Source organism: Narcine bancroftii, chromosome 7 (genome assembly GCF_036971445.1).
Source record: "Narcine bancroftii isolate sNarBan1 chromosome 7, sNarBan1.hap1, whole genome shotgun sequence".
In the NCBI taxonomy this organism is placed as follows: domain Eukaryota; kingdom Metazoa; phylum Chordata; class Chondrichthyes; order Torpediniformes; family Narcinidae; genus Narcine; species Narcine bancroftii.
Genome location: NC_091475.1, coordinates 31302304 through 31314883, shown reverse-complemented (window position 1 = coordinate 31314883; position 12580 = coordinate 31302304). Strand labels below are relative to the sequence as shown.

The window sequence follows — 12580 nt, the reverse complement described above, 5'->3', positions numbered from 1 at the left end:
TCATTAATAATTCTCATTATAAAATACTAGTTAGTATCCAGAATACTTGTTAAAAATACATAGAAGTCAAAGAAGCCATTATGAGGCTGAAAAATAAGAATATAACAGTAAAAGATATTGCCCAAACCTCCTGATTACCAAAATCAAGTTTGGAACATCATTAAGAAGAGCGTCCTGGTGACCTCAGTAATCTCAAAAGGACTGGTCTTCCAAGGAAGATCTCCACTGCTGATGACAGAAGAATTCTCATCATAATGAAGAAAAATCTCCAAATGTATAATCAGACAGATCAGAAACATTCTTCAGGAACAGGTGCGGGCATGTGAATGATTACTGTCCTCAGAAGACTTTATGAGCAGAAATAAAGATGCTACATTGCAAGATGCAAACCATGGTACAGGTGGAATGCTTTTGATCTTGGGCAGTTCTTTACACCTCCACACTTTGCTCTCACCTTCACTCGGATACAGGTTAATCTTGCTCTCATCTGTCCACAAAACCTTTATCCAGAATTCTGCAAGCTCTTTTAAATACTTCTTGGCAAACTGCAATCTGGCCGTCCTTTCTGTAGCTAACTAGTGGTTTGCATCTTGCAGTGTAGCCTCTGTATTTCTGTTCATGAAGTCTTCTGAGGACAGATGCTTTACAGCAACTGTACCACACTGTCATCCAGCCAGCCACTTTACTCTCAATAGAGCTCCTGTAAAAAGTTAACAAAATAATGGCCAGCAGCCTTCCCCACCTCAACCTTCTAAGGATGTTTGGCCACTGCCTTCCTGACAAGTGAGAAGATGTTCTGTGTCCAGGATAGGTCACTTCTTAATTGAACTTACTCCATTACCAAGATATTAATGTGTAGTATTGGGTGGTTGTCTCTGGTCCTTCTGAAGTCCTTTGTCTTATCCATGTTGAGACTCAAGTTGTTATTTTCACACCATTTCACAAGATTTTCCACCTCTTCTCTGTAATGCGACTCATCGTTCTTGCTGACGAGACCAACTACTGTTGTGTCATCAGTAAATATGATGCCTTTGTTGGAGCTGGATCTGGTGTTGCAATCAGCAGTGTGAAGAGGCATGGACTTAAAGAACAGACCAATATGCAACAACCATCAATTGTCCCTTTATGCTAATCCTATATTAATCCCAGAGTTTTAGACTAACATATTCTCATCAATGCCCTAAATCCTACAATTTGCCAACACATTAGGGATAAATACCAGGGCCCTGGAAAGTGTTGCAGAACTCCCTGGAAAGTGTTGACGCGGGCAGACAGGGTGTTGAAGAGGGCATTTGGCATGCTTGTCTTCATTGGGCAGTTTGAAGCTAAGGACCTAAAAATGATTGAGGTATGCAAGGCATTTGTGAGACCACACTTGGAGTATTGTGTGTAGCTCTGGTTGCCCAGGAAGAATATTATTAAGTTGGAAGGGATGCTGAGGAGTTTCACCAAGATCTTGCTAGGTCTGGAGGCCTTGAGTTATAGGGGAACATTGGTTAGGCTGGATCTTTATGCCCTGGAGAAAAGAAGGCTGAGAAATAACCTCAGATGTAAATAATAAATAAAGTGAATGTTCTCAATCTTTTTCCTAAGATCGACAATCCAGATCCAAAGTGCACAACTACCTGCACAACTACCTTCAGACTCCTTCCATTAAAGCCTTCCAAATCCAATTGGTCAGGTCAACTTGGATTCCATGTGTTCTAGCCTTCCACACAACTTGACATGTGGAACCTTAACTTGCTAAAGTCCATATATACATCACTACCCCACATTCATCAATCCTCTTGGTTACCTCTTCAAAAACTATCATATTCGTGAAGCACTTCATGACAAATCACTTCATGGTCACCAACACCTCTTCCTTGGTACTTTGTAAATGGCCTGGTATTTCACAACTGTTTCAATTACTCAACTTCCATGACCTTCTTCACAGTAAAAAAATACAGTGTCATTACATAAATGATCACTTCAGTTTCTTTAATCGTGGAGATTTCTTTGATTATGGAGGATCTTACTTTAGAAGGAATGCAAGAATTGAATTAAAATACAAACTAATGACAGGTGAACAAATTCACCATATTATTTTTTACATGCGGTCGAGTCATCCAAAGTATAATGGATCTACTAAACATTATTGAAGAGGTCACATTTACAAGGAAAAAATAAGCCCAGGAAAAGAAATGTTTAGTTCAATTGTTTCTGTTTGCTGGATTATGGTTAATTCTAATTTTAGCAACTTCACACTAAAATTATAGTCATCACTTTTTTTTACATGAACCAAAGTGACCAGTTAGCAAACAAATACAAGAAGACAATACCAATCCTGGCTCCTAGGTGAGGTGGAGACATGAAACTTTAAGGAAATGTTATTCCTAGGATCATTTTGAAAAACAACTGAATATTTTAGGGTCTTTCCTGATGAATTAATAAAATGAAAAAAAAATGGCCTTCCTCACTCCAAACTGGTTCTAGTTTCCATCTGTCCTTTACTTGTTCCCAACACCTATTCCAGTATTTTCCTTCCCTAATCACCTCCCAAGTCTATCTCTGCCATTTTCACTTGTCCAGTATCTTTTTTTTCCTCTTGTCCATCCCCTCTTTTTGTGCTTGTAATGTCCTCTTTCCTCCTTGGTCTCATAAGGGGGTCTGGACCCAAAGCTTTAACTGGCCATTTCTATCCATCGATTCTGTCCAACCCACCAAGTCCCTCTAGCTTCTCTTTACTTGCTCGATTCCACGACTTTATTTTCTTGCATTCTTTACAGAATTGCTTCCTGCTTAAAGTGTGTGCTTTTTAAAAAAAAATACTGGCAGGTTTTTTTTTTCTTTCTATAGCCAAAACAACATCGAACTTTATTTTGGAAGTTTCAGACATCATGCCAAAAGGAGTTCCAGCCCTTTCCTTGAAGAAGCAATCTTCAGGGACAAACGCCTGTAATCTGACAGTGAATATCAGATTTCATATTGGCAAAAAACAAAGCAATCGTTGGTGTCTCAGTGCCTGGGACAAAGGAAAATTACAGTTGTAATCACATGGCGTGGAGCCCAGTCTATCTTTAAAAAATATTCCCCAAAAGCCCACCTATTTCTGGAAGTTACCATCTGTAACTTGGGCTTTAGAAAGACAAGTTCTGTAAAATTTCCATCTGGAATTCTTCCATGATAATCAAAATTCTAGAATGTCTAAAAGTGAAGACATAAATTTGGACACCTCTACCATATCCTCTTAAAGAATATAAACTAGAGTGTTTCAGGCAGAGACTTTGCAACTGTCAACAAAGTCTCCATAGAAAGACTTTTGGCTTGGAGACTTGACCAAAAATATGGCATTAGCAACAACTTGATTTATGTGACACAAAATATCCCAAGTCACTTCAGAAGTATGATTATCAAATCAAATTAGACATCAAACCAGATAAGGGCACATTGGAACAAAAGCTTATCAAAGAGAAAGGTTTTCAAAAGTCACAAACTTTGAAGTATTTTTGTACTTCTGACAAAAGCCAGGTCTAACAAATCTAAGCTTGCATTTGCAGCAAAGACAATCATGGTCCAGATAATAGAGCTCTTCTTTCTGGGGCAAGGATGCCCATCGCCAAAGTAAAAGATCAGAATGAACACAGAATAAGACTATAACACATAGGAGCAGAAATAAGCTTTTCAGCCCAATGAGCCTGCCCTGCCATTCAATCATGAGCTGGTCCATTTTCCTATTCAGCCCCACTGCCTGGCTTTCCCTCCCTCCCCACAACTTTTGATTCACTGACAAATCAAGAACCTATCAACATCTGCCTTAAGTTCACTCAATAACTTAGTCTCCACAACCACCTGTGGCGACAAATTCACCCCCTGGCTGAAGAAATTCCTTTGTATCCCTGTTCTAAGTGGATGCCCTTCAATCCTGAAGTTGTGCCCTCTTGATCTAGACTCTTCATTCATGGGAAACGGCCTTTTTATATCTACTCTGTCCATTCCTTTCAATGTTCAAAATGAGATCCCCCCGCATTCTTCTAAATTCCAATGAGTATAGGCCACGAGATGTCACACTCCTTATATAACTCTTTCATTCCCAGAATCATCCCTCTCTGAACTCCTCTCCAACGTCAACACATTCTTTCTTAAATGAGAAGCCCAAAACTGCTCACAATACTCCAAGTGAGATTTTACCAGTGCCCTGTAAAGTCTCAACATCACATCCCTGCCTTTTATTTCTCTTGAAATGAATGCCAGCATTGCATTTGCCTTCTTCACCACCAACTCAATTTGCAAGCTTACCTTCAGGCTATCCAACACAAGGACTCCCAGGTCCCTCTGCATCTGTGTATTTTCAGTTTTCTCCCCATTTGGAAATTAGTCCGCCTGTTTAGTTTTTCTACCAAAGTGCACGACCGTATACTTTCCAACATTGTATTTCATTTGTCACTTCTCTCCCCATTCTCCAATCTTGTCCTTCTGCGGCCTCCCTGCTTCTTCAACACGACCTGCTCCTTCACCTAGCAATGCCAAGACTTCAAAATAATGGTGAAGCTTTAGCATGCTACTTTTCTGATAAAATTTTTTAATTCAAAACAAATTACATTGAAAAATTAAATGTGCAAGCATTAAAAAATGGCAATGAAACTAAACTGCAGAAATTATTGGAATCCAAAGATATCAAAATGAAAAAAAAAGGAGAGCTGCAGCCCATTCCAGGCATCCACCACTATCTGTACTGCGCATTCCCCTTAAATCTCTTGCCTCACACCCACCCCCTACCCACCCCCCCCCAACCTGCCCCTGATACACACATCCCTAGCTCAAATCCACGTCCTCTGGCATGTGACATTTTCCCTTGGGAAGATTCTGACTATGTACCTTGTCAATGCTTCTTGTAACCTCATAAACCGATCAGCTCGCTCCTCAGCTCCAAAGAGAACCAAACCAAGTTTGTCCAATCTTTCCCCATAACCTCCATCCAAGGAACTCCATGGTATATTTCTCCCATACACTTTTCAAAGCCTCCACATGCTTTCTGTAATGGGGGGAACAAACTAAAATTGCGCACAAATAGATAGTCTCCGACTTACAACCGAGTTCCATTCTGACCGACCAGTTGTATCCCAAAAGCATAATTTTAATATTTGTATTTTTTTTTTCTTTATTTTTAAAAATGTAGTTTTTTTTTCCAGGTTGTATGTCATCAGTCGGGGGCCACCTGTAGTTAAAATTTAACTGCATGGTTTCTGACACCTCTCCCTTCTTCTTGAACAATGTCTCCTTCTCATGGGAAAAATTCTCTACTGGTATCCATTATAAACCCACCGATTCTCACAGTTACCTGGTTTATACCTCTTCCCATCCTGACCCTTGTAAAGATGGCATCCATATAACCGTTTACAGCACAGAAACAGGCCATGTCGGCCCTTCAAGTCTGTACCGGTTCACTTGAACAACTCCACTAGCTCCTCCGCAAACTCCTGAGGAAGCAGAGGCTCTCTTAAGTCAGTACATCCTGAGATTTTCCAGGTCCTCATAGATCGGTGCATCCTGAGACCCTCCAGGTCCTCGTAGATCAGGTAAGTTTAATTTAGATAAATAGGATTCAAAAGAACCAGTGTCCTGTTTTCCCTCAGAAGTATATAATTTTTGATAAAATGAATAAAACTGATCATTAATAGGTAACTATTGAATTCTTTTTCACCATTTCCAATCTCAATACAATTAATCACTATAATTAATACATGCTAAAGTTACAACTCACTTTTGGGAGGTCAGCATTGGTCAGCTTATCCTGCTCATCCACCAATATAATACCCTTTCTGATAATTCTTCTATCACATCTGTTCTCACAATGAGGCTTTCCACTTCAGGTTAACTAAAATGCCCTCTTTAATAAAGATGGTTTTTTCCTCACTGTGTCTGATAAAGCTCACACCCCTATTTTTCATACTTCTGTCCTTGCGTCACCCTATCACAACCCAGGCAGAATAATATCAGAATCCCTCTGATTCTCTCTCATCACCCCACCAGCCTCCGCAGCTACCTCACTAGCAGCCACTTCTCCTTTTTTCAGGGATCACTCTCTCCTGCACTTCCTCTGTAACCACAGAAGGTGCAAAATTTGTCCCTTCATATCCTCCTCACCTCCATCCAGGGCCAAAAACAAACTTTCCAGGTGAGGAAGAGCCTGAAGTAGCACTTGGCACAATCTATTCTACTACATTCAGTGTACTCCAGTAAGTTCATCCAGCCCCAAAGACCCGCAGGGAAAAAGCAGCCATTTCAAACAGATTCAAATCTCAGGTTTCAGATGGGTATCCAATGATGCACCAGACTGAGCTTTGTGACTTCTTCCCTGCCCAAGGCCTATGGTCTAGTAGCAATCTCACCCTGGCCTCCTCTTAGAACTTTGTGAGGTGTGGGGTCGTCCAATTAAGAGTGTCCATTGGCAGCCTGGTCTCCCAGAGTGATGTGGTGGCTTGTTAATTCCTACAATATCTTCTAATGGGGAAGGATTGGTTTTCATTTTGAGGAGGACGCATCTCTCTCTTCTTGGCTAGTTCACTTCTCATCACGTTGGAGGAGATCCACAATCATGAATATATGAGGGAAATCAAGACCATCCACAACTCAAGACCTGTTCCATTGAGAGACATGGGAGATTTTTTTTTAAATCTGAAGGAAGAGGCAATCTGCACCTAATGGAAGGAACATTTGTGACACTGATCTTCACACCAGGGCTAGACTCCATCCAATAGAAAATTATCTGGTCCATCCTCAACCCTACAGATAAGAAATCAAATGTCCTATGTCAACTGAAAAACAAGGCCAAGGAAGAAGGTGAAATGCCTTCTGAGGATTGCAAACTTGGCTGGAGAGAAATTTCAGTCACAATTTGCAGCCCCATATGGTAAGAAAACAATTTCCATCTTCAAAAAATGTGACAAATCCAATGTCCACAACTGTAGAGGGGTCTCCCTGCTCCTTGCTGCAAATGTCATCGACAGGTCCTCCTCAGCTGCTTCTTCAGAGTGGCTGAAGAGTTAGATGTACAGAGCAGAAACAGGCCCTTCTGCCCACCTTCCCATGTCTGCCATCGTACCTATCTGTACAAATCCCATTTACCAAATATGATCCATGATCTTCCATGAATCAGCAATTCATGTACTTGCCAGATCTTCTTAAATGTCAGGAAATTATCTGTTTCCACTGCCTCTTCAGGTAGCATGTTCCAGACCAACTAATGTGGATGAAAAAATAAAATGCGCCTCAGATCCTCTCTAAACCTCCAACTTTTTACCTTAAAGCTATGGACTGGTAGAGATGCCCAAGACCATGAGAAAATACTTTTACCAACTACTAGATCTATCCTCCTCAATGTTATAGACCCCTATTAATTCATCCCTTAACCTCCTCTGCTGGTAGGAAAACAAGCCTATCCAGTTTCCCCAGTCTAACTGAAATGTTTCAATCCAAGCAACATCCTGTTGAAGCTCCTCTTCAGCCTCTCTAATGAAATCACACCCCTCCAGCATGGCACAAAATATTCCAGGTGTGGACTAACCAATGTTTTCTAAAGTTATATCATTTGATGTCCCAATTTTTGTATTCTATGTCACAACCAATGAAGGTGAGCATCCAAATGCTTTTTTCAACACTTTACCCACCTGTCCTGCCACTTTCAAGCATCAAAAGACAAGGCATGCATCCCCAGGTATAATCAACATTCTCTATGGTTCTACCATTTACTGTACACCTACCCTTCCTACCTCACCTCCCAATTGTCAGGATTAAATTCCATTTGCCATTGCTCCAACCAATTTTTCAACAATCTATATCATGCTGAAGCCTTAAACAATTTTCCTGTTATCTAAAGCATCTTATCATCTCCAAACTTACTATTCATACCCCCTAGATTCATTCTTTTCTTTGGCTTGGCTTCGCGGACGAAGATTTATGGAGGGGTATGTCCACGTCAGCTGCAGGCTCGTTGGTGGCTGACAAGTCCGATGCGGGACAGGCAGGCACGGTTGCAGCGGTTGCAAGGGAAAATTGGTGGGTTGGGGTTGGGTGTTTCCTTTGTCCTAGATTTCTAGATTCATATCCATGTTGTAAATGCATATCTCAAATATTAAGGTTCCAGCACTGATCTTTGTGGTACAACAATTTAAAAAAGCAATCCCTACCCTCTTCTTCCTATTCCCAAACTAATTTTCCATCCAATTTTGCCAGCCTGTCTGGAATCCTAAGGGATCTAAACTTCTGGACCAGTCTACCAAAGACCTGTATGCCTGTTGACTACAGATACTGTTATCTCTTAACCAATATGGAACTTGATCAAAGAAAACTTTGATCCATATCCCCATCAATCCCTGCCTTTTCAAGGCAAGATAAATTCCATCCCTTAGAATTTTTTTCACTTGGGGAATCTACTCTTCCCTCAGTTATTCTCTTCCTCTTAGTATACTTATAAAATGTCTGCATATTCTCCTAAATCTTGTACTTGTTGCACCTGCAAACCCACCTCTTGTGATTCAAGCACAAGTTCTCCCTAGGCCCTTGGCACAACAGAATGCAAATGGAAATCTTTCCCATTTAAATAATAACCTCAACTTCTGTTCCCTTCCAAAATGGATAACCTCACTTTTGCCAACATTGTACGCCTTCTGCCACACCCTTGTCCACTCACTTAACTTATCTATAACTCTCTGTACAATTTGCTTTTCCACTCAATTTAATGCTGTCAGCAAACTCAGATATGCTACGTTCTGTTCCTTCTTCCAAATCGCTAATATACATTATGAACAGTTGCGGACCTAGCTCCAGACACTCCATTCACCATTGATTGCCAACCAGAGAAACACTCATTTACCCAAACTCTCTGCCTTCCATTGGTCAACCAATTCTCTATCTATGCTTTTACAAGTTAAGGATGCATGGAGTTGGGTTAATGCAAGTCTTCTATGCGTCACATTATTGAATACCTTCTGAAAATGGTGTACGGGGTGACACAGTTAGTATAGCACCAGCAACCCAAGTTCAATCCTGGCACTGTCTGCAAATTTATATGTTCTCCCAGTGTCTGCATGGATTTTTCCTGGGTATTCCTTTTTCCACCCACCCTTCTAAGTACAGGTTTGTTAATTGGGTGAAATTGGGTAGCACAGCCTCGTAGACCAGAAGGACCTGTAACCGTGCTGAACATCAAATTTTAATTTTCATCTATCTGTTCCCTTCTATCCATATGCTCATTATATCCTCAAAGAAATGCAGTAAATATGCCAAACATAAACTTCCCTTCCAGAATCTATGTTGCATCAGCCTGAAGGAACAATTTCTATTCAGATGTCTTGCTATTTCTTCCTGAATGATAGCTTCAGGCATTTTCTGAACTATCAACATTGAACTAACTGCCCTAACCTGCCTTTTGCCTACAACTTAAAAAAAAAACAGTAGCATGAAATTTACTGATTTCCAATCCACTGGGACCTATCCAGAGAACTTTGGTAAATTATCACAAGCACCTCTAACTTCCACCATTTCTTTAAGTATCCTCAATACCTCAAAAGTCACCTTTGTGTTTAGGCAAACATTGCATTCAGTGTACCAACCAGCTCATCTTTTGCAATCGGTAGAAAAGGGCATGTGAAGATCAAGATGTCAAATGAAGCACCAACTTCATGTTCTACCAGTCAGCAGTGATCTCAGAACTCCTGGGACAGAAAAATACAAGGTCACCATTGCTGAGCTGAAAATTTGCAAGTTCCTTCCTGAAGCACAATGAGAGAATCTTAATCACATGAATTGCTGCAGTTCAAGACGGTGGTTCACTGTCACCTTTTAAAGGTGGTTCTTACATCCACACCAGATGAATGATCAACAAATGGTTATATCTGAGTGTACAGCTTTAGGAAATACTTTAGATTATGTGGTATTTAAACTGTTGATGTGCTCATTTTCCAACATACTAAACAAATGGGATCAAAGTCTTTGTTTAGCACATGTAGCAAATTTCTAATACACTATATGCTCTTGGACATTGGAACATGTGGGGTACATCTTACATTTTGAATGACCAGATTTATTTGTGAGTCGAGGTATCTGTTCTCAAATGCACACATTTAAAAAGCAATTTATTTTTGATTCAACTTGTTCACTAGAAAAAAAACTGTCCAATTAAAAGACAGTATACTATTTTAATTAAAGCACGTCATTTAACCTGGGCAGCCAGCTGCCGATTTCAACTTGCCACCAAAAGCAATACAACATTGTAGGAAATTAAAACAAACCGCCTGTGTCACAAAACAGATTACATGCATATTTTCCAATTCTGATGGAAGGTTGAAGAGCTCGAATGTAAATATGACCACATTAAAACAGTAGCCAAACAATTTTTAAAAGCGTTAACAATAATAGGTTGGAAGATTAGCTTTAAGCTCCTCAGAGTGTGGCCAAAGGTTCTGCCACAGTGGTTTGAACATCACTGGAGTTTGTGAAGGGGTACTAGAGCTCCTCACACCAAGGATTCTACAGTGAGGGGAGTACAGGATAAACTGGAGCAAAGGTGGTCAACTGAATGTAATAGGAAGATCTCAACTATCAAGAAAGTTAAACTGCTCTCCAGTAGCAAATGCTGCTTGTGTGTTTGATGATTTGGTGCATCCTGCAAAAAAAAAGTCTCCTTGTCCCACTTCAATATTTGTTCTCAGTCTACATTTCTACATTGGATGGCAAATCCAAAACCACAGTTATGTAAACTTCAGTATTTCTGTTGCAAGAACATGCATGCAGATGCTCAGGGAGTTTGGATGAATTCACTGCAGCCCCACCACCCCCACCTTGGGGGCACCAGCCCACAAGTTCCCCCCACCATCCGGGACACCTGCCCCCAACCCCCAATACCCGCTTGGGGAGAAGCCTTTCCCCAAACCCCCCCCCCCCAGCACCCCCTCGGGGGGACACCTACCCCCACCCTCTTTCGGGAAGCCTACCAACCCCCTGTCCCCACCAGCACCCCCTCGAGGGGACACCTACCCCCACCCCCTTTTGGGGAGCCTACCGTTCCCCCTGCCCCCACCAGCACCACCTTGGGGAGAAGCCTGCCCCCACCCCCTTTCGGGGAGCCTACCCTTCCCCCTGCCCCAACCAGCAACCCCTCAGCGAGAAGCCTGGCCCCAAACCCCCCCCCCCAGCACCCCTCTCAGGGGTACATCTACCCCCAACCCCTTTCGGGGAGCCTACCCTCCCCCCTGCTCCCACCAGCACCCCCTCGGGGAAAAGCCTGCCTCCAAACACCCCAGCATCCCCTGGGGGGGAAACACCTACCCCCATCCCCCCTTTGGGGAGCCTACCCCACCCAGCAGCCCCTCGTGGGAACATCTACCCCCACCCCCCTTCGAGGAGCCTACCCCGGGGGGGGGGGCGGGGGTGGCAGCTGACGCGCGTCAGCAACCGCGACCCAGCGCGCCCCCGAGCACCAGGGACGCCAGCGAGTCCCCGGGGCGCTCCGGCACGCCGCACGTCTTCCGCGGGTTTCCACTGGGAACTGCGCCGCTCGCTCCTTCAACCCGGGACGAAATGCAGATTTTCCCCAGAATTGTCCAGCCCCACGTCAACGCGCGAAAAAGTTGTTCAAACTCGCTCGCCCCACCCCAGTCCCGCTAATAAAACCGACACGCCAATATTTTCCAATGGACTCACCGTAACATTTTAAAGTTTTACTTTTCATCTTTAAAACTTCCGAACTCACAAAAACACATGCACACATCTTCGCCCTGGAAACGCAATCCAGCCTCACTTTTTTTTCTCTCTGCAGGAAGCAGTTCTGCGGTGAAGTGAATGTGATGGGCTCCAGTCCTCAACCAGAGACCCCCAAAAAAACCAATCGAATCCAACAAAAGTTTGCATCTCACATACCTGCGAACGCCTCGACTGTAAGAGTGAAGAGAGCAGACAGTAAAATGTACTTGGTTAAAATGTGCATCCTGGCAGTTCGCTTCCAAAGTTTACGTTTAAAAGAAAGTTTGCATTCCAGCTACTGCGAGTAAACGCTGCCCTTTACCGGAAACTGCTTCTCCAATCAAGCTACCTGACTGACTGCAGCTAAAAGTCCAGCTGATCAAAGAGCCACAAGGAGCGGGGAGCTGCAGTGGGTGCTGGATTGGTTCTGGCCACCACGTATATGCAGTACGTTTCTGAATGTTAATGGCATATCGTGATCTGAATGCAAGGCATTCAATGGAGAAATTAACACAGGAGGCGTAAAACAAGCAAAAGTAAAGCTACGTTCAAAACTATGTTGTGTCTTTATAATCCTCTCTGTGCCTGTGATGTAACAGAATGCAATGACAAACACAGACACCTCTCCACTTTTAAGCATATGGATTAACAAAAATGTTCTTGAAGCTGTAGATACTTTTGGAATCAGATTAATTGGAAAATGAGATACATTCTCAAATTCGCAATGTTGCAAGAAAGTGTGTTATACCATTTCTAATATACATTAATGACCAAAGCATTTTGACAAATAAAGTCTTGATGTTGTGATTTCTGACATCAACATGCATTCATGAAGTCCGTTCAGCATCAAAATATTGTC

General features: G+C 42.2%; 1 protein-coding gene across 2 annotated transcripts in view; it reads right to left on the bottom strand.

Annotated features, from left to right (window-relative positions):
* srpx (sushi-repeat containing protein X-linked) overlaps positions 1-12086 on the bottom strand; it is a 49221-nt gene extending 37135 nt beyond the window's left edge. For both annotated transcript variants that reach the window (XM_069892369.1, XM_069892370.1), the window contains exon 1: positions 11899-12086. In XM_069892369.1, the coding sequence (XP_069748470.1) occupies positions 11899-11965 (67 nt within the window). In that variant the 5' untranslated portion in view covers positions 11966-12086. The remainder of the gene's footprint in view (positions 1-11898) is intronic.
* Between the last annotated feature and the right edge of the window lie 494 nt (positions 12087-12580).